Source organism: Phascolarctos cinereus, unplaced genomic scaffold (assembly GCF_003287225.1).
Source record: "Phascolarctos cinereus isolate Bilbo 61053 unplaced genomic scaffold, phaCin_HiC Scaffold_1;HRSCAF=81, whole genome shotgun sequence".
NCBI lineage: Eukaryota > Metazoa > Chordata > Mammalia > Diprotodontia > Phascolarctidae > Phascolarctos > Phascolarctos cinereus.
In genome coordinates this window covers 36,492,283-36,511,063 of record NW_027555514.1, presented here as the reverse complement: position 1 = coordinate 36,511,063, position 18,781 = coordinate 36,492,283, and the positions used below count along the sequence as shown (strand labels likewise).

General features: G+C 40.9%; 1 protein-coding gene across 1 annotated transcript in view; it reads right to left on the bottom strand.

Annotated features, from left to right (window-relative positions):
* TBC1D5 (TBC1 domain family member 5) overlaps positions 1 to 18,781 on the bottom strand; it is a 613,691-nt gene that overhangs the window by 53,547 nt on the left and 541,363 nt on the right. Inside the window, 1 exon segment of the mRNA XM_078151425.1 lies at positions 6,961 to 7,124. Within this exon segment, the coding sequence (XP_078007551.1) occupies positions 6,961 to 7,124 (164 nt within the window).

The following is an 18,781-nucleotide window of genomic DNA, read 5'->3' as shown; positions in this document are numbered from 1 at the left end:
TCAAAGAAGGCAGTGGGAGAAATCTTTCTAATAATAATGGGCTAAAATTAGGAAAAAAAGAGTTGAAAGTTACATAACTTTCTACCGGCAATATTAAGGCTCATCAGGGCAGTTTCTGAAAAGAAACCTCTTCTCAGCAATTCAAAAATTTTTTCACATCTGGAGCAAACAAGTCATGCTTCTTAAATATGCAAATTTACCATCAACAATAACCACCATATTATATTTAAAATAATTTTAGGAATAGCTATGCATATTTTTTTTCTAATAGTTGGTAGTCAGGAACAAAAAACTCGACACTAGTCAAACAGATTATTAAAAAAAAAGATTACTGCTTGTTACTGTAACCACTACTTACTCATATCTAAATAAAAGTAGCGAGATAAAACATTTGTTACATGTTTAATACATACCAGGTACTACGCTCAATCCTGGGACGCCAGGAATGCAAATATAAGCAAGCAGATGGTTCCTACCCTCAAGGAACTTACATTCCCACGGGGAAAGATAACCATAAAGGGCAGCTGAGGAAGGGTACGCTAGCTAGTGGCATGTGTGGAGGGGGTCAGGGGAGTTTGGTGGTGGCCTGAGTCCCAGCCAGATAGCAGTTTGGAAGTCTATGGCACTTTTAAAAACAGTTGAAAATGTTTATGAAGTAGATCTGTCTCTGTAGATGTTTCTATGAGGTTCAGGCTTGAAAGGTCGATTCTTACAACACTCCTCTTGCTAGTGAAGGCTATGAACAGGACTGGCCGGGGGCAAAAGGCATCTTGACTCACATTCTCCATGTTGCCCCCAAAGAGCAACCATTCATCGAACAACAATGTTCTTATTTATTCTGTCTAGGGCCCTGTGCTAAGGGGAGATACAAAGTTTATATCACACTGTCCATGCGCTCATGAAGCTTATCATGCAGAAAGGGAGACTCAGAAAGACACAGAGTAACTCTAACACAACATTCCATGGTAAATGCATTACACAGGTTTAAAGTAAAGAACTAGATGTGTATGGGGGGAAAATTGTTATTGACGGGCAGATGAGGCAGCATTTAGGTTGGGCCTTAAAGGATGAACAAATCACTTTCCTTCCATAGGCGGCAGCTTCCTCATCTATAAAGTGAAAGGTCTCGACTAAACTAAATGACCTCTAAGGCCTCTAATGTTGTATGGGTGAAGAGCACTACAGGAATGGGTTCTAGGTGCCTAATTTCCTCAAGCCTTGGGACAATGAGGTAAGAGGGAAGGGATTACTTCTCTACTTTCCTTGATGATCTCATTCCTCATGGATTTAAAGACCATCTCTACGCTGGTGATTCCCAAATCCAGCTTTCCTGCCCCAACCCTCTGCTGACCTCCAATCTCACATCTCCAGCTACCTCTTGGACAGCTCAAACTGGATGTCCAGCAGACATCTTAAAGTCATTATATCAAAAACTGACCTCATCATCTTTATTAAGCACTTACTGCAAGCAAGGCACCACACTACCCTCTGGGAATATACATATACAAGTGAGACAGTTCTTTCCTCTCAAAGAGTTTACATTCTCTAATGACTAAAGGAACTTACCTTCAGGTTCAGTCAGTCTTAATTTCATATTACCTGAAAGAAGAAGGTCCTTTGGACTGAAAAAACAATCTTTGGCAAACTTAGTGCTGATATTCTCACCTATTCCTTTAAAATGAGACATAGTCTTTTAATTCAGAATTAGAGAAAAGAAAGTGAATTTGAATAGAATGAGTTGTGTAAATTTGTTTCAGTCCAAGTTGACAGAGGTAATTGGGAGTGATGGAGAAAGGGCTAGACTTGTAGTTAGCAAAATCTAGATCTGAATTCTACCTCAGACAAATATTAACTCTGTGACCCTTCACCTCCCAGTTTCTTTGTTTTCCCATCTCTAAAGTGAGGGAGTTGGAATCAGTGACCTCCAGGGGTCTTTCCTGGTTTACATCTGTGATCCAAATCTGTGTATAAGGTAGGGTCTAGTCTTTGATGATTTTGGTAGGAGGCAGAAGGAAATAGAAGACAAGCAAAGGATATTTAAAGGAGAAAAAGGAGACTGGGCAGAAGCCACAGAATGGGGAAAAGGAGTAGAACAAGGCAGCTGGAAACCAAGATGATAATTCTTACATATGAACATTCTATAGAGTTTGGCTTATCTTTCATTATTTGTGGTGGAGACACACAAGACAGAGCCCCTCCATGACCAGTGTGTCTTCACAGAACTGCACCTTATGGAGAACTGTGGTCATAGGGAGGAAATGTAGGCCACTGATGACACATCATTTTGAGCTGGCTATCTTACATATTTCTAAAGGCTTTCAATTACTTAAACCCATTGCTGATATCTTTCTGTGCACCGCCCAGTAAAATTGACATGTGATTTGGTGCTTAGTATCTTTTTTGAGGACATGATGAAAATGATGAGCAAGAAGGTAAAAGAGGCACAAGACACAACTTTTTGTTAAAGGTAATTTGTCACCCCAAATACCTTTTCATCTTTATAAAACTACTTTTTATTTAAAGGCAAGGGGTTCATTTACTGTTATAAGTTCTTGCAGACCAATTTTCATTAAAAATACGTTTACTGAAACAAAGATGGGTGGAAAAAGATATTTCTGAAAGATGTTTATCTACTAAAACTAAACTAAAACGTCCATGGCAAACTAGGAAAGCTTTTAAGTAACGCTTTCTCTGATGATCACGTTTCCTTGAAGTGACAACACGTATGAGGGAATGGGAGGAAACCCTGCTTCTAAAAAGATATGTAGTGGACCTTCCCAAGATCAGCCAGCACAGCATAAACAAACACTTCTGCCGTCTCCAAGGGGAATCTGACATTGAGGCCCAAAAAGGCCACCTTTCAAGCATCTGACTGGAGTTTGGCTTTGGATCAAAATCCATTTTGAAAGAAGCCAGAAAAACTGCTGAAATCTAGACTCTTCTTTAATATCTATTCATTAAAACCAAATATGTGGAAGGCACTCAAGTGTCAGCAACATGTATTTTAATGCCATTTGACAGTGCTATTGATTAAAGAATGGTACATTGCAAGAAAATATCTGCAAACTAAAAAATTCTACATTTAACTATATTAAAAGTGTTTACATTCAATTCAGTTCAGTGAGCCAATACGGAGTTCCATTATAATCAGTATTACAATTTATTATTATAATCAGTACTTTCCACATAATTTGCATTTTCATGAGCCTAAAAGTGATTAATGAGGGAAAAAAAATCAGATAATCAGTAACTGGAAGGCTGACTTAACAAGTAGACAGAACAGGCAGTCACCTATATGTTATGACATAAAGCAGTCTGGAAAATAACAGCCATTAGCTAACATTTATACAGCGATTACAATATACTTGGCACTGTGCTAAGTGCTTTACAATTATTCACCCCCATTTTACAGATGAGTAAACTGAGGCTACATGAGGTGAAGTGACTTGCCCAGGGTCACACAGCTAGTATGTGTCTGAGGCTAGATCTGAATTCAAGTTTTCCCGATTCCAGGCCCAGGGCTTTAACCACTGTGCCACCTGGCTGCCCCTGGTCCACACTTCTCTTTCAAACACTTACCACAGGAGTCTGAAACTCCACTATCAGGAATTCATTCCTTGATGCCAGAGTCTTATTGCACTCCAGCCCCCTTCCTGCACATCACAGCAAAGCAGCACTAACGTTGTGAATGCTGCTCACACATGGCATTCCGTCTCCAGGCTTGGAGCCTCTGTCCTGGCTCTCTCCCAGGCCTAGAAGCCACTCTTTTGCCACCGCTGCCTCTTAGGATCCTTGCATCTCTTCAACACTCAGGTCAAGCAGTCCCTCCCACGCAACTCTGATTCTCCCAGGAGCTAATGCCTTCTCTCCAGATTATCTACTGTGTTTACCTGTCCAGAGACGTGGTGTTCGACGTGACTAGAAAGCAAGCTGCTTCCAGACAGGATCTCTGTCACTCTTGTCTGTGTCTCTCTGGCACACAGCACACACTGAATTTTTGGTCAATGCGTGCTGACTGACTGGATACAGAGCGAGGCAATCCTGGCTTGGGGGACAGAGTCAGGAGACCTGGGTCCTGGGCCCAGCTGGGAAATCTTGGGCTGACAATTACTCTTTCTGATCCTCAGTTTCCTCATTTGTCAACTGGGGAAAACAAAATTTGTGCAACCAACTTCCAGTCAAAAGCTGACAGGAATCTAAGAAATAGAAGAGGGGCAGCTGGGTGGTGCAGTGGATAGAGCACTGGCCCTGGAGTCAGGAGGACTTGAGTTCAAATCCAGCCTCAGACACATGACACTTAACTAGCTGTGTGACCCTGGGCAAGTCATTTAACCCCACTGCCTAGCCAAAAAAAAAAAAGAGAAAGAAATAGAAGGGGACTTAGGGGAAATCTATACCCCAACAGTATTAACAAAAAGTGGTACAGTCAACGAACTGGTATCCATCTTGTATCAAATAACATATTAAACCCTCTACACACAGGGCTCTGACCTGTGAGGAACTCCCCTTTCCTCACACAAGTTAGTGCCATGCCTGAGTGTTGCTTAGAGTCCTGAGAAATCACATCACTTGTCCACGGTGACACAGCCACCATGGATCGCAGGTAGGACTTGAACTCAAGTCTTCCCAGCTCCAAGGCCAGGGTTACGAGACTATGTTGCCAACTCTAACTGATATAAAAGCTTCTCTTCAGAGATGGGCAGCAGTGATGCCCAGAATGTCTGTCAGCAGTTTTCCACAAGCACTAATACTGGAAATAATGCTCAGCTCTCTGTTAGGTGGTCCTAGACTTCCAACCCTCATTTCAGCTCTGAGAATGGCATCAAACCCTCGGTACTGTACCAGAGAGTGCCTAAGTCACCAATCTGTGGTCACTCAGGAGGTCCTCCTTCACTTAGCAGTAAATGCCCTCGTTTCACACTACTAAACCACGTGGCCTCCATCCACGCCCACCCGCCTTGGTGAGATCATGAAAATCTATGCAGCTTTGTACACTGGAGAAAGCTCATAAAGTAGGGGCTGTTGCCAGTGCAGCAAGACTAGCTCTGCCAGATGCAAACCTCTCCCAGAAAAGATAACACAGAAGGCTGTTATTGAATATCACGGTCACTCACATCTCAACAAATTGAGCAAATGGTATACCTGAAGAATGGAAGGATGATGAAGAGGAGCTGAGAGTTAGTTAATTACTTGGGGGACAAGGTGAGGTGGGGTATTTCCAGGGACAGAAGGAGGAGAGTGGGGAAAGGGCCAAACCTTGAGATTTCAGAGCCTTACCAGTTCCCACCTTCCTAGGGAACACAGAGTATGTACCACTTATACCACTCACAAAGAACGCCCTGGGAAATCTCCTCTACTGTTATCCTTAATTGCTATTTAGGTCATGTATCTTTCTTTAATTTTAGATGCGTTCATTCCTAGCTTCCTCTGCTGGACAATTAGCTTCCTAAGGGTGGGGCTAGGCTAGCATAGAGCTTGGCCTTTAGGAGCACAGATCTGGAGAAGACGGGACCTTAGAGAGCAGCCTAACCCCCTCATTATACAGAAAAGGAAACTGAGGCCCAAAGAGAGTAAGTGACTGATCTAAGGTCACATGGCTTAAGTGGCTAAACCAGGATTTTCATTCAGGCCCAGTGTTTCCAAGTTAAGCTCCCTTTCTACTTTGGTAAATACTTAAAAATATTTGTCTTTTGAGATGCCAAATTCATTAGACATTCACTTAACCTTTTTCTTTCATTCTATCCATTTGCTTCTTTGTAAAGATATTCTTAGAAATCTGACATTCATAACATGACTAAATGTGATGACAACACTAAAAAATACTTATTGCACTGATGAATGGCCAACTAAAATAGAATTCTAGAAAAAAAGGCCTGGATTTAATTTCTTCTATACTAAACAGTAAAGAAAAAAAAAGTTCATCTACAGAGAAACCCTTCTGATAACAAAAAATCAGAACCAATTAAAATTTAGGTTTACATTGCAAGAGATCTTAAAGGACCTTTATGTGGGTAGGAAAAGAAAGTAGGACAATAGATTTATTTATTCTTCAATCAGGATTCTTGTCTTGGTATACGAGGATTCCATGTGAAGGCTGAGATTATTTTCTTTTATAATCAGAAACTCAGAGAATCATAGCTTTGGGAAGTAGCTCAAGAGAGTACTTTTTCAGTTCCCTTTCTTTAGGTAAGTTACCCTCTTGATTTTTCAGGTAGGTTAATTAACTTGCCCAGCATCACCCAAAATTTAACTCCACGAGCACTAAAATCTCTATTTGTGGAGGGAATCGCATCATTCTAAAGGCCTGAAAGCACCCCCCCCCACTTCTTATGGACTTTGTCAGCATCTTCATGTCTTTACTGCTATGAGCTCTACCTTTCCTTGTGCACCAGTTGAAAGGGCAGATGAACATCTTGAGGAGAAGACTAAGCACTGGAGTCACCTGAAAGGCTTTCCTTGTAAAGTTGGCTTATAAATGGTTCCAAATAAAACACTGTTTCTAGTGCAGCCGAAGTCCTTTAGATACACCCTCTGGAGCAGAATGCTCCAGTATTTGTAAATACCCCATAATGAAGCCTGGAGACTTTGTTTATCCTGTTGTAATCAAATGTTAAAATGGCTGTTTTTTATTTTTGAGAAATGTCAGCAATCATCCTATCACATTGCTTATTGAAAGGCTGTTGGCTCCTCAATGGTAATATTTGGCCCCCAGTTTGGAAAAACTCAGTCTCTTATGAAAAGGCATCTGTCCTGGACAAAGGACTGGGTTCTTTTAATAGTTACCAAGAAACGTCCCCTCCACAAATGACACTTTTTGTGAAGCAGTTCATTTTGGGCCATGATATTTTTCTACGTTCTGTGCTTCACACACAAGGATACGAAAGATTAATTAATGAAACCATGTGATACGTTCCTCGGTTGTCCATGACAAAACACCCAGGCTTGTGACCAGGTACTTACAGATTCTTTTCTGCCCATGGTTTTGCTGTGAGAACGGGAACGGGAGATGGTGCTAAAGAAAGAGTCCTTCTTGGTAGCAGACAATGGGGGAGAGCCCGTGAACTCCCTTCCCCCAGGCAAGCTGTCAATGCTTGGAGATGAACTGAGGTTCTTAGTACTCTGTCCTAAAAGAAAAAGTAAAGAAGCAATAATGAATCACCAGAAATTCTGACTGACTGATGGATGACAGTAAGACTTATGGTGTCGAGGACTCAGGAGACAACTTCACGGACATTAAATATTATCAACATATGGAAAAGGTATGGCATATTAAAACGTTCCCATTGCTACGTAATAGTTTTTAAATTACATTTCCAAATGTTAATTAAAAAAACCTCTGAGTATGTACATATGCAAATATATACCTATGTACATACACACAGGTATACACATGTACATACATACACACACATACATATAGACATGTATATATAGTTTTTGGTGCATGGTTCTTGTCTATCCTAGTTCTCATCATCCCCCAAACACTAACGAATACTTCAGCCCCTTTAAATTTTCAGAAGACACTTGATGGAATGACGGTGTGAAATAATCCTGAGTAACGAAAAGCAAGGCATATTAAGTTGCACCCAGTGGCAAGTGAAAATTTTTGGTCTTTCAAGTAAAGGTTTCAGAAAGAGCTTCTTTACCTTTTGCTCACTACAAAGTAAAAAAGCTCTCTACCTCGGCACCTCTGTCTCTCGTGGGCCTAGAGGCACACGGCCACTGACAAGCTCATCTTTCTGCACCTTTCCTCTTTCCTGCACCAGCACACTCGCTGGTGATCCTTAGCACTCGAGTCAGACCTAAGGGTAGGAAAGATAGGCAGCTGCCTGGGATGTGACAAATTAGACAGATGCACAGATAGATAAGCATTTATTAAGTGCTTACTAGGAGAAAAATGATGATAATAAAAATAACAATAATTAACATCTTGCCAGCACTGTGCTAAGTGCTTCACAATTATTATCTCATCTGATCCTTACACAAGCCTGAGGGGCAAATGCTATGATCTCCTTTTTACAGTGGAGGAAAGTGAGGTCAGCACTGAACTCTGGTTTTCCTATAAAAATACTTCTCTTTCTGTCCAAAAGTTAATCCAGGGCACAAGCATCCTTATTTTGGGATGCTGGGCCACATGTTTGACAATGACCTGCGAGGGTGTGATCCTGGGTGCTGTCTGGGTACGTAAACACCTTGTTTTTGATCAGAATGGGGAGAGGACCTGGGTTGCCAGGCTGATGTGGCCTGGTCTAAGGCTTCAGGGGGAGAGTCTGGCCTCAAGGCCCCGGTGCTGGGAAAACGCCCTCCTCGCTGCCCAGTCTTGCGGCCTTTTCCTCACTCTGAGGGAAGTGGGCCGCTGCTGAAGGAGGTAGCTTCTCCCACCGTCACATGTGCACAAGGAGATGAGACCGCTCTGTCAGTTCATTCATTTTTTAAAACTTCCCAGCCTCTGCTTGGGAGCCTCCCCCTTGAGGTTTCTGAGAACAAAGCTTCCACAAAAATCTCATTTTTAGGGAATGGAGCAAGATCAAAGGCAAAGTCCTGGAAGGAAAATGAGAACTGAGAATAAATGGGAGGCAGCTCACTTTCGGGTAATCATGGAACAAGGTCTGTGTCCTGGAGGCACAAGGACTATTAGGGATGCACATTTCTTGCCTTCTACATCACTTCTATCTCCCAAGTTGAGAGGAGATACCGTGAGGGTCAAGTGAAGACCTATTCCTCCTCTGGCACCTCTCTTGAGCCCCACTGACCTGCAAGCCGTCCTAGGGGGGCCCCGAAGCTTTGAACCACAGTAGCAATAACTTGTAATGCACCAAGACTGTGCCTCAGGTCACAGCATACTATGTGTATATACATACATATATATGCATGTGTATATACACACACACACACACACACACACACACACACACACACACAGAGCACACAGTTTGGACAAACCTCACTCAATGGTTGTCTGTCCAATGAAATGGCATCTTTATTTAGTGGGAAGAAAACACCAGCTCTCATGAGAGCCGCCTCAAGGTTTAGTTCTTGGTACTGCGCCTTCTCTGGGGAAAGCTGGGCAGCTGATCAAACAAAGATCAGCACAAACAGCCTTTTGAACACGGATAAATGGGCTCTGGAAAAAACCAAAGGGGCCACACTACCAAGGCCTTACTATTTCTTGCATCTATCTCTAAGACAAGGCTACCTTTGGAAGAGCATCTTTATGCATTTTTGCATGATAACATATTATTTCAGTATTTCATTTAAGGAAGGCCAATCATCTCAAATGTTAATAGCGCAATATTTCCTTTTGAAAATTAAAGAAAATAATGGCAATGCTACTTACAGAATGTATCTCTTTATAATCTTTTTCTACCCTACATTCTTTCTCCTTTCCTATTATAGCTGTAGCCACATCTCCACGTCCAATGACCTGGACAATGACAGCTTGGGAAAATATTCCTCAAACAAGGTTCATCCTTTACCTCATGCCCTGACCATCCCAACTTTGCCATTATTTTTAATGCTTCTAGCCCGACTCCCAGAATTGCAACTGCCAATTTGTCCTGAACTATTTAATTTCCTTCACTCCGTTACAGGCTATTATCAAATTCTACCAATTAGTCTTAAGGATTATTTTTCAAAATACTAAGGCAGGTAGGTGGATTGTTAGCCTTGGAGTCAGGAAAACATGAGTTTGAATCTTCCTCACATATTAGCTCTGTGACACCGGGCAAGTCAATTAACCTCTCTGTGCCTCAGTTTCCTCATCTGTAAATGTGGTTGTTGTTGTTTGTCCTTTGTTCTTGAAGAGGACCATGACATCAGTGAGGTGATGCTATGACATGCAAATGAACTGGATTTAAGTGAAGGAGGGCTGTGTAAAGTCACCAGTCTTACTTTCTCCTCCAGAGCCATCTGGGTCTAGTGGCCAGATATATCTCAGGATGACTCCTTCCTTCCTTTTCTCCTTCCCTCCTTCCTTCTGCCTAAAGGAACGCAAATTCTGATCACTGAAATCCTGCAAGATATTTTGGGGTTTACAGGCTAGATTTCTTTCTTAAGGACCATGCCTTAAACCCATATCACTCTGGCCAACAATGTGTCCCAGGCCAAACCCCACTTGGTTACTATTTGGGCCCCGACTGGCTCAAAGTGAACGTAAACAGCAATGGTTTCCTTTTTGGCCAGAAACCATCCTAGACTGTTTTTTTTTTTTAAATAAGGTAAAGAAGCCACTCTCTGCCTCATTTCTTACCTGGCCTTAATCACTGAATGGGTGCTGCCTCAGTTAAACTGAGACCTGTTGAAGACCTCAGCTTAAAAAGGCCAAGGTCTCCCACTGCATCCTGGGTCATCTATAAAAGGGAGGTAATAATAACACCAACCTTCCACAGTCGTTGTGAAGATAAAATGAGATATCTGTAAAGCACTTTGCAAACATTAAAATGTCATATAAATGCTAGCTATTGTTAATATTATTTTTACTACAACGCTTTTTTAAATTCCCATCTTCATGGCCCCTGGTATAGGTCCTAATCAACTCATGCCTGGCCTACTGTAACAGGCTTGCAGGCATTCTCCTACTCACTAGCTATACTGAAGCTATTTTACTGGCACTGGTACCTTGACTCCCTCTCTCTCTCCCAGAATGAAAAGGGTTCTTCCCTGAAGGTATATAAGGTAAGTGACAGGTACAGCAACTGGAGTCAGTCAGTCAGTCACAAGCAATTATTAAGCTCTTACTATGTCTTAGGCACTGTACTATTGGATGGTAACATAAAGAGGGAAAAAGGCACGGCCCCTGCCTTGAAGAGGCTCACTATTTAATGGAGGAGGCAACATGCTGATAACAATGCACACGCGATTTACACACAGAATTAGAAGAAGGTGATCTCAGAGTGAAGGCATGTGGGGATGGGAAAGGGTCAGGACTAGGAAAGACCTACAGAAGGCAGGATTTGAACGGAATCCTTGAAATTGAAACAAGATAGTAGAATTCAGGAGGGAGTGTATTCCAGGCATGATGCAAAGCCAGCAAAAGGCCCACAGTTGGCAAATAGAGGGCCATGTGAAAAGAAAATGTAACTAGGGTACCTGGATGACAGTGAGTGTGGAGGAGAATAAAGATGCTGGAAAAGTGGGAAGGGGCCAGATTATGAAAAACTTCCATGGGCAAAGAGAACACTGTTGCTGATCCTGGAAAGAGCCCCTGGAGTTGACTCAGTAGGAATGACATGGTCAAATGTATGCTGTAAGAAACTCACTAGGCAGCCGAGGTGAGGGTGCACCAGAGAGAGGACATGCATGAGGCAAGGAGACTAGACAGGAGGTTATTTCCATAATTGTTCAGGGGTGTGGTGATGAGGACCTCAACTAGTGTGACCACTGTATGAGAGGAACAAAGGTGACGGATGCCAGAGAGGCTGTGAGCCGGGGTGACTGGGAGGATGCATGGTGGTACCTTCAACAAGAGTAAGAGATTTGGCCACAGGGCAGCGCTGGAGGGGTAACAGAATGTGTCCTGTTTTGGACAGGCTTATATTATATCATATTATTATATCATATTATATTATGATGCTTATAAGGCATCCAGGTAGAGATACATATATAGATTTTTTATGCATACGCATATGCATAGATAAAGAATATATCTGTGTATCTCTCTCTCTCTCTCTCTCTCTCTTGGAATCTGCTGCAGAGCAATGATAAGAAGAAGAGAGGAAGCTAGAGAAGAAAAGAGAGACAGAGCAGGAGGTTTTGCTTCCATCTTTAAAAGCCTGGAGAACCACAGGAGATTCAACCTCAAGAAACAAAGTGCTACCTGCCACCAGGTAGCCAAGCCACAGAACCCTATATAAAGGCACAGGCTGTTTCCCTAGCACTGGCATGGTGCCAGGCACACAGTATGTGTTCTATAGATGTTTGTTAAATGAATGATAAATGGTAGGAAGACACTGTGAGGGAACTCCCCTTCCCCCTGAACTCCTCCCCCATTTTAAGTGACAGGGAGCCTGCTGGAGGAAGAGGCCAAGGGTCCCCTGCACAGTTCAGGTGCTTCCTGATCTCCCCAGTTGTTAGCACCCTCTCTGAAATGACAGCCTTCACTTTGCATATACCTCACTGGTGACTGTGTTCACGGTGTGACCCTCTAGCTGAAGAGAAGCTGTCTGAGGACAAGGACTAGCATCCTGCCTTTAGTCTGACCTCCTCAGCACTTAGCAAAAGGCCTGACACTCACCAGGAGCTTCACAGCTCCTGACTGACTGATTCTGGGGATTCCCATAAATCTTTGAGCCGGCTGTCACTTCTCCAAGTGGCTCTGTTTTGATTTCCTCTTTTTCAATAAGATTTTCTCTGTGATATTATGAGTTTGTGCTTGTGAGATTCTCCGTATCCTGGGGAAGCAGGGCCATAGGGTAGGGAGGTCGTGTTCTCGTGTTTTATCACATTTCTGGGATGGGAACTAAAATCCAGGAGAGTGAAAAAAAAAACCCCTCCTCAAGTATAGCCAGGCTTACCCTCTCATGAGACTTTCTAGTTCAAGTGCTATAAACAGATGGTAGTCAGAATCACTGTCCTCAAATTTCCTTTTAGAAAGTCACATCTTTCCTCTTCTTAGAAGCCTGCGGTAGCTTCCAGTTGCTTCTCATACCAGATGAAGACTCTGGACCACAGCCTTCCCAGCTGTCTCTGAAAGGGATGACTCACCCTTAATCACCTTGCCACACTTTAGCTGGGACTCTCTGCAGTGGATCTGAAGCTTTGCACATGACTCATATTCCTCTAGCTTCACAACCTCGTTTTCCTGCTACCTAGAAGGCCTTTTCACATCCTCCTGGCTTTATCATTTTCTTCTTTCCAAAGGACTTCTTTAAGGTACAACCGCTCCAAGAAATTCTCCTGTACTAACCCCATCTGCACCTGTATGCACATGTAAACAGATGCATCATAGAAAACAATCCTTTTTAAGTGGGAAGAGACCTTTGAAATCTCCTCTAATGTGGACTGTCTCATGTTACAGCAGAGGAAATCAAGGCTCAGCTTAGTCAAACAACTTCTGCAAGGTCACACAGCAGCTTGTTAGTATTGGAGCTTAGACTAGAACCCAGATCTTGATTCTTGACCTGATGCTCTTTCCACTAAAACACGCTACACAAGTGTATCCAAAACTTATCCTGTTTATTAGGAAACAAAAAACTGGCTTATTCCTCAAACCATCTGAAGCAGCATTCACGATATAAACAGTAAAATGTGCTACCTAGTTACTGGCTGTGTCGTGTGGGACAATTTACTTGACTTCTTGGACTCTTGTTTCCTCATCTGTAAAACTGGAATTTTAACATTTGTTCTGCCTGCCTCGCAGGACAGCTGTGGGGATCAAATGAGGTGATACCTGAGAAAGTGCTGGAAACATGGTAAAATAACATAAGGAATTCTTATTATGAGAAATGCAGGAATTCAGAGCCATAAGGCTGGTTAGCCAAATAAAAGATGAGCCACATAATTGATGCCTTCACATCATGCCATTTTTATAATATCAGGTGAATTTACACTTCACAAATAGTGGAGTTGTTAAAATGCCATGCTCACTGCTTATAGGCTACCCCTCCCCAACATATGGTGTTGGAGTTTAGACCTTTAGCTAGTTTAGTCACTGGCCCAGCCATCCCTAGAATAACTGGCACTTGAGGCACAATTGTCACGATAAATAGGAGAGAAAGAGCTAATCAGAACCATTCAAGCCATAAAAGACATTACAGATCTATCATCTGGGCCCAAACAGATTCTGGGAGCTGATGGGATTCGCCCAACATTACCCAGAGTGAAGAGCTGAGCCAGACCTAGACTGTGTCCTGAAGTCCGATCTCAAGAGTCTTCCATTATTCTTTGAGCTCTCTCAAAGTTGGAGTTCTTTGTTTCACTCTGACAAGTTAGGATTGTCAGGACTGGGTTTAAAATGCACTATTCAGCTTGTTCTAAAAAAATACACTATTTCTTACATGCAGACATGGCTATTATGCTCATATAAGCCCATAATAACAACCACTCTTCTCTAATAACGTGCTGTCAGGAATGTTTGTGAAACTGTACACATCTTGTTTGTACACAGTTGTTTACATACCTCCCCCCCCATTAAACTCTGAGATCCTTGAGGCAAGGATTGTCTTTGCCTGTCTTTGTATACACAGCAAGAGCCCAATGTCTGGAACACAGTAGGTGCTTAATCAATACCTCTGCTTGCAAGGAGTCTTGTCTTCTCAGAGTCATCCCTTTCCCTTGCTTGTTGAATTTAACTGAATCTCTTGTATCTGCATGTCTCTACTCACAGGACCAGTACCTTGTTTCAGGTCCCTTGCCCAGAGTAATCCTTCTCCCCTTTCCCCACTTCAATCAAGCTTCTGTGCTGCCAAAACAATTGAAAACGGGGCCCAATTAAGCCCAGTCTGCCCATGTCACTCCTCCTTCCAAGAATGTGGTTCTCTCTTTTGTCTGGGATAAAACACAAACTCCTCAGCTTTCTTTGCAATGAGCTCTAGCCTGATCCTATTTCACATTATTTTCCCTTGATGTTTCTGTCCCACTGACCTATTTTCTGTTCTCTGAACTTAGTATTCCACCCCTTACCTTCATGCTTGGAATGTATTCCCTCCTGACCTCGGTCTCTTAGAATCTGAGTTTTCTTCAAAGTATAATGTTTCTCTACTCCTTTATTCGGGTCCCTCCTGCTTTAAATAATCATGTTTATATTGATCCACATCCCTGTTGAATCCCCTTGTTTGTGCTTGTACAGTCCTTTGGGCCAGTGACTTTTTACCTTTTTTATTTCTGGACTTCCAGGGCCTAATATAGTGCATTGCACACAGCAGGCAATAAAAACTTCTTGAGCTGAAGTGAATCAAATCTGTCAGCATCTGGTAGTGAAAGAACTCTGCATTAGGGATCAGGAGACAAAGACTTAAAGATCTGGGCTCAGGTCGTGGTCCTACAACTTAGCAGTCTGGTGACCTAGTAAAAGTCATTCAACATCTGTGGGCTGTACTTCCTTCTTCTAAAAATGAAGGAGTGAGGCTGATGGAGTAGGTGATGTCTGAGGTCTCTCACCAAATTTAGGATTCTTTAACAAGATAGAAGGAGATAGGAGCAGAGAGAAACATACATATTATTTTAAGAATAAGAGCCATTCCCCAACTGATAAGTGAGCAAAGGATATGAAGAGGTCATTTTCAGAGGATGAAATCCTTATTGATAGCTACATAAAAATGCTCCATATCACTCAGAATTAAAGAATTGCAAGGCTCCAGCTCCTACCTATCAGACTGACAAAGTTGATAAAGAAAATGACAAAAGATTATGTTCCAAAGAGATCAAAGGAAAAGGAAAAAGGGCCCTTAAGTACAGCAATATTTATAGAAGCTCTTTTTGTGGTGGCAAAGAACTTGAAATGAAGGGTTGCTCATCAATTGGAAAACAGCTGAACAAATTGTAGTATATGAAAGTGATGGAATATTATTATGCTATAAGAAATGATGAAATACAAAATTTCAGAAGACTTCTATGAACTGATGTAGAGTGAAATAAGTAGATCCAGGAGAACCATTTATACAATAACAACATTGTAAAGATAAATAACTTTGTAGAAAAAATAATAACAAGATTCATTTGGAAAAACAAAAGGTCCAGAATATCAAAGGAACTCATGAAAAGAAATGCAGGGGAAGGTGGCCTAGCAATTCCGGATCTTAAATTGTATTATAAAGCAGCAATCATCAAAACTGCTTGGTACTGGCTAAGAAACAGGGAGGTGGATCAGTGGAATAGGTTAAATATGCAAGACACAGTAGTCAATGACTATAGTAATTTATTATTTGATAAACCCAAAGACCCCAGCTTCTGGGATAAGAACCCACTTTTTGAAAAAAACTGCTGGGAAAACTGGAAAAGAGTATGGCAGAAACTAGGCATAGACCCAAATCTCACACCATATACCAAAATAAAGTCAAAATGGGTTCAGGACTTAGATATAAAGGCTGATACCATAAGTAAACTGGGAGAACAAGGAATAGTTTACCTATCAGCTCGATGGAGAACAGAAGAATTCATGACCAAACAGGAGATAGAGAACATTATGAAAAGCAAAATGGATAATTTTGATTACATTAAATTGAAAAGTTTTTGCACAGACAAAACCAATGCAACTAAGATTAGAAGGAAGGTAGAAAATTGGGAAAGAATTTTTACAACCAGTCTCTCTGATAAAGGCCTCATTTCTAAAATATATAGAGAATTAAGACAAATTTATAAGAACACAAGCCATTCCCCAATTGATAAATGGTCAAAGGATATGAACAGACAGTTCTCAGATGAAGAAATTAAAGCCATCTATAGTCATATGAAAAAATGCTCTAAATCGTTATTGATTAGAGAAATGCAAATCAAAACAAATCTGAGTACCACATCACACCTATCAGATTGGCCAACATGACAAAACAGGAAAATGATAAATGTTGGAGAAGATGTGGGAAAATTGGAACACTAATACATTGTTGGTGGAGTTGTGAAATGATCCAACCATTCTGGAGAACAATTTGGAAGTATGACCAAAGGGCTACAAAAAATGTGCATACCCTTTGATCCAGCAATAGCACTTCTAGGGCTATATCCTAAAGAGATCAAACAAATGGGAAAAGGACCCACATGTACAAAAATATTCATAGCAGCTCTTTTTGTGGTGGCAAAGAATTGGAAATTGAGAGGATGCCCATCAACTGGGGAATGGTTGAGCAAGTTGTGGTATATGAATGTAATGGAATACTATTGTGCTATAAGAAATGATGAACAGGCTGACTTCAGAAAAACCTGGAAAGAACTATATGGTCTGATGCTGAGTGAAGTGAGCAGAACGAAGAGGACTTTGTACACAATAACAGCCATATTGTGTGATGACTAATATTGTTAAACTGAACCCTTCTCAGCATTACAAGGATCTAAGACATCTCTAGAGGTCTCAGGATGGAAAATGCTGTCCACATCCAAAGAAAGAACTATGGAAGTCGAATTGCTATCACTTATTTTTACCTTCTGTTGAGTTTCGTTTCATCTTTCTGATGGTTCCTCCTATTGGTTTTAATTTTTACTTACAACTTCACTAATGTGAAAATATGTTCAATGGGTATGCAAATGTAAAGCCTATATCAGATTGTGCACCGTCTTGGGGAGGGTGGGGGGGAGGAAGGAGGAGAAAAATTTTCAACTCAAAAGCATATGGAAGTGATTGTTGATAAATCAAAATAAATTAATAATAAAAAAAGATAAATAACTTTGACCTAAGAATTCATCAATGAAATGACCAACCATGAACACAGAAGACTTATGATAAAATGAAGAAACATGTAACATACTTCCTGACAGCTACTGGACTCAAGGTGCAGATTGATATTCTACATAATGGACAATGTGGGATTTATTTTTGCTTGACTATGTATATTTATATAGCTACAATTTTTTACCCTCTTTTGTTTTCCTTAAAGGTAGCTTGGGAAACATAGTAGGGAGAGAAAATTATGATCATTCTAGTTTTTCAAAAGTAGTTTTTCAGCATCAGCTGAAAATCATAGCCTTAAAGGTTAGCTGTGTATATTTCATTAGGAATTTTTTTCTGTTGCTCTTGACTACCTTTCTTTACTTCCATTCATTCTCCTGAGTCCTAAACCTTATTAGTCAAATACAAAAATTAAATATAAGACAACATCATGACATTTTTACTTTAAAGTACAAATTTTAGAGCATATGCATCTCTTTTACTGATGTCATCCTTCCTATCAAAGACTCACTATTGGAACATTTTAAAAAATGCTTTCTAAACTCTGAACTGAATTAGAATGTGGTTTGGACGTCAAAATGATTAATACCAACAATATCAAACAAAAGAGAAGCGTTTTGTCTTTTTCAGTTTCCTCATCCATTCAGAAACCAATGCATCTTTGTCCTTTTTTATTTAGTACCTTAAAGCTACTTCTGAAAAAGACCTGTTCATTCTTCCCAAATACATTTTCTATATTCCCAAATATATATTATATTCTGAGGAATGTGTCATTAAATATATCCAATTACCATAGATATCTAATAATAACAGCTAGCATTTATATAATGTTTTAAAGTTTGTAAAGAACTTTGCATATGTTATTTGATCCTCACAACAAGGTAGATAAGTGTTACTATTGAGATAGGTGTTGCTAGGTATTGTTATCAACCCCATTTTACAGATGTGGAAACCGAAGCTGAGAAGTTAAGTGACTTGTCTAGTGTCACACAACTAGTAAGTGTTGGGGGCAGAATCTGAACTCAGATCTCTCTGACTCATATTCCAGCACCCTAAGACACTTAGGTGTCTTAATATATCTACACCTGTTTGCTTGTTTATTTTTGATTGCATTTTATTTTTTTCATTCAGCAAAAATCCATTATGCCTCTCTTCTACCAGTTGAGAACAAAAGAAAAACAAAGTCCCTGTTACAAACACTGGCTATGTCCTTCCTTCCTTCCTTCCTTCCTTCCTTCCTTCCTTCCTTCCTTCCTTCCTTCCTTCCTTCTTTCCTTCCTTCCTTCCTTCCTTCCTTCCTATCTAATCCACCTGTCTATCTATCTAATAGCATGCTTCATCATTAGTCCTCTGGAATACTGGTTGGCCTTCATGCTGGTCAGGGTCCTCAGTCTTTCAAAGTCATTTATCTTTACTGGATTTTTGTCACTGTATAAATTGTTCTTGAGATTCTGCTCAGTTTACTCT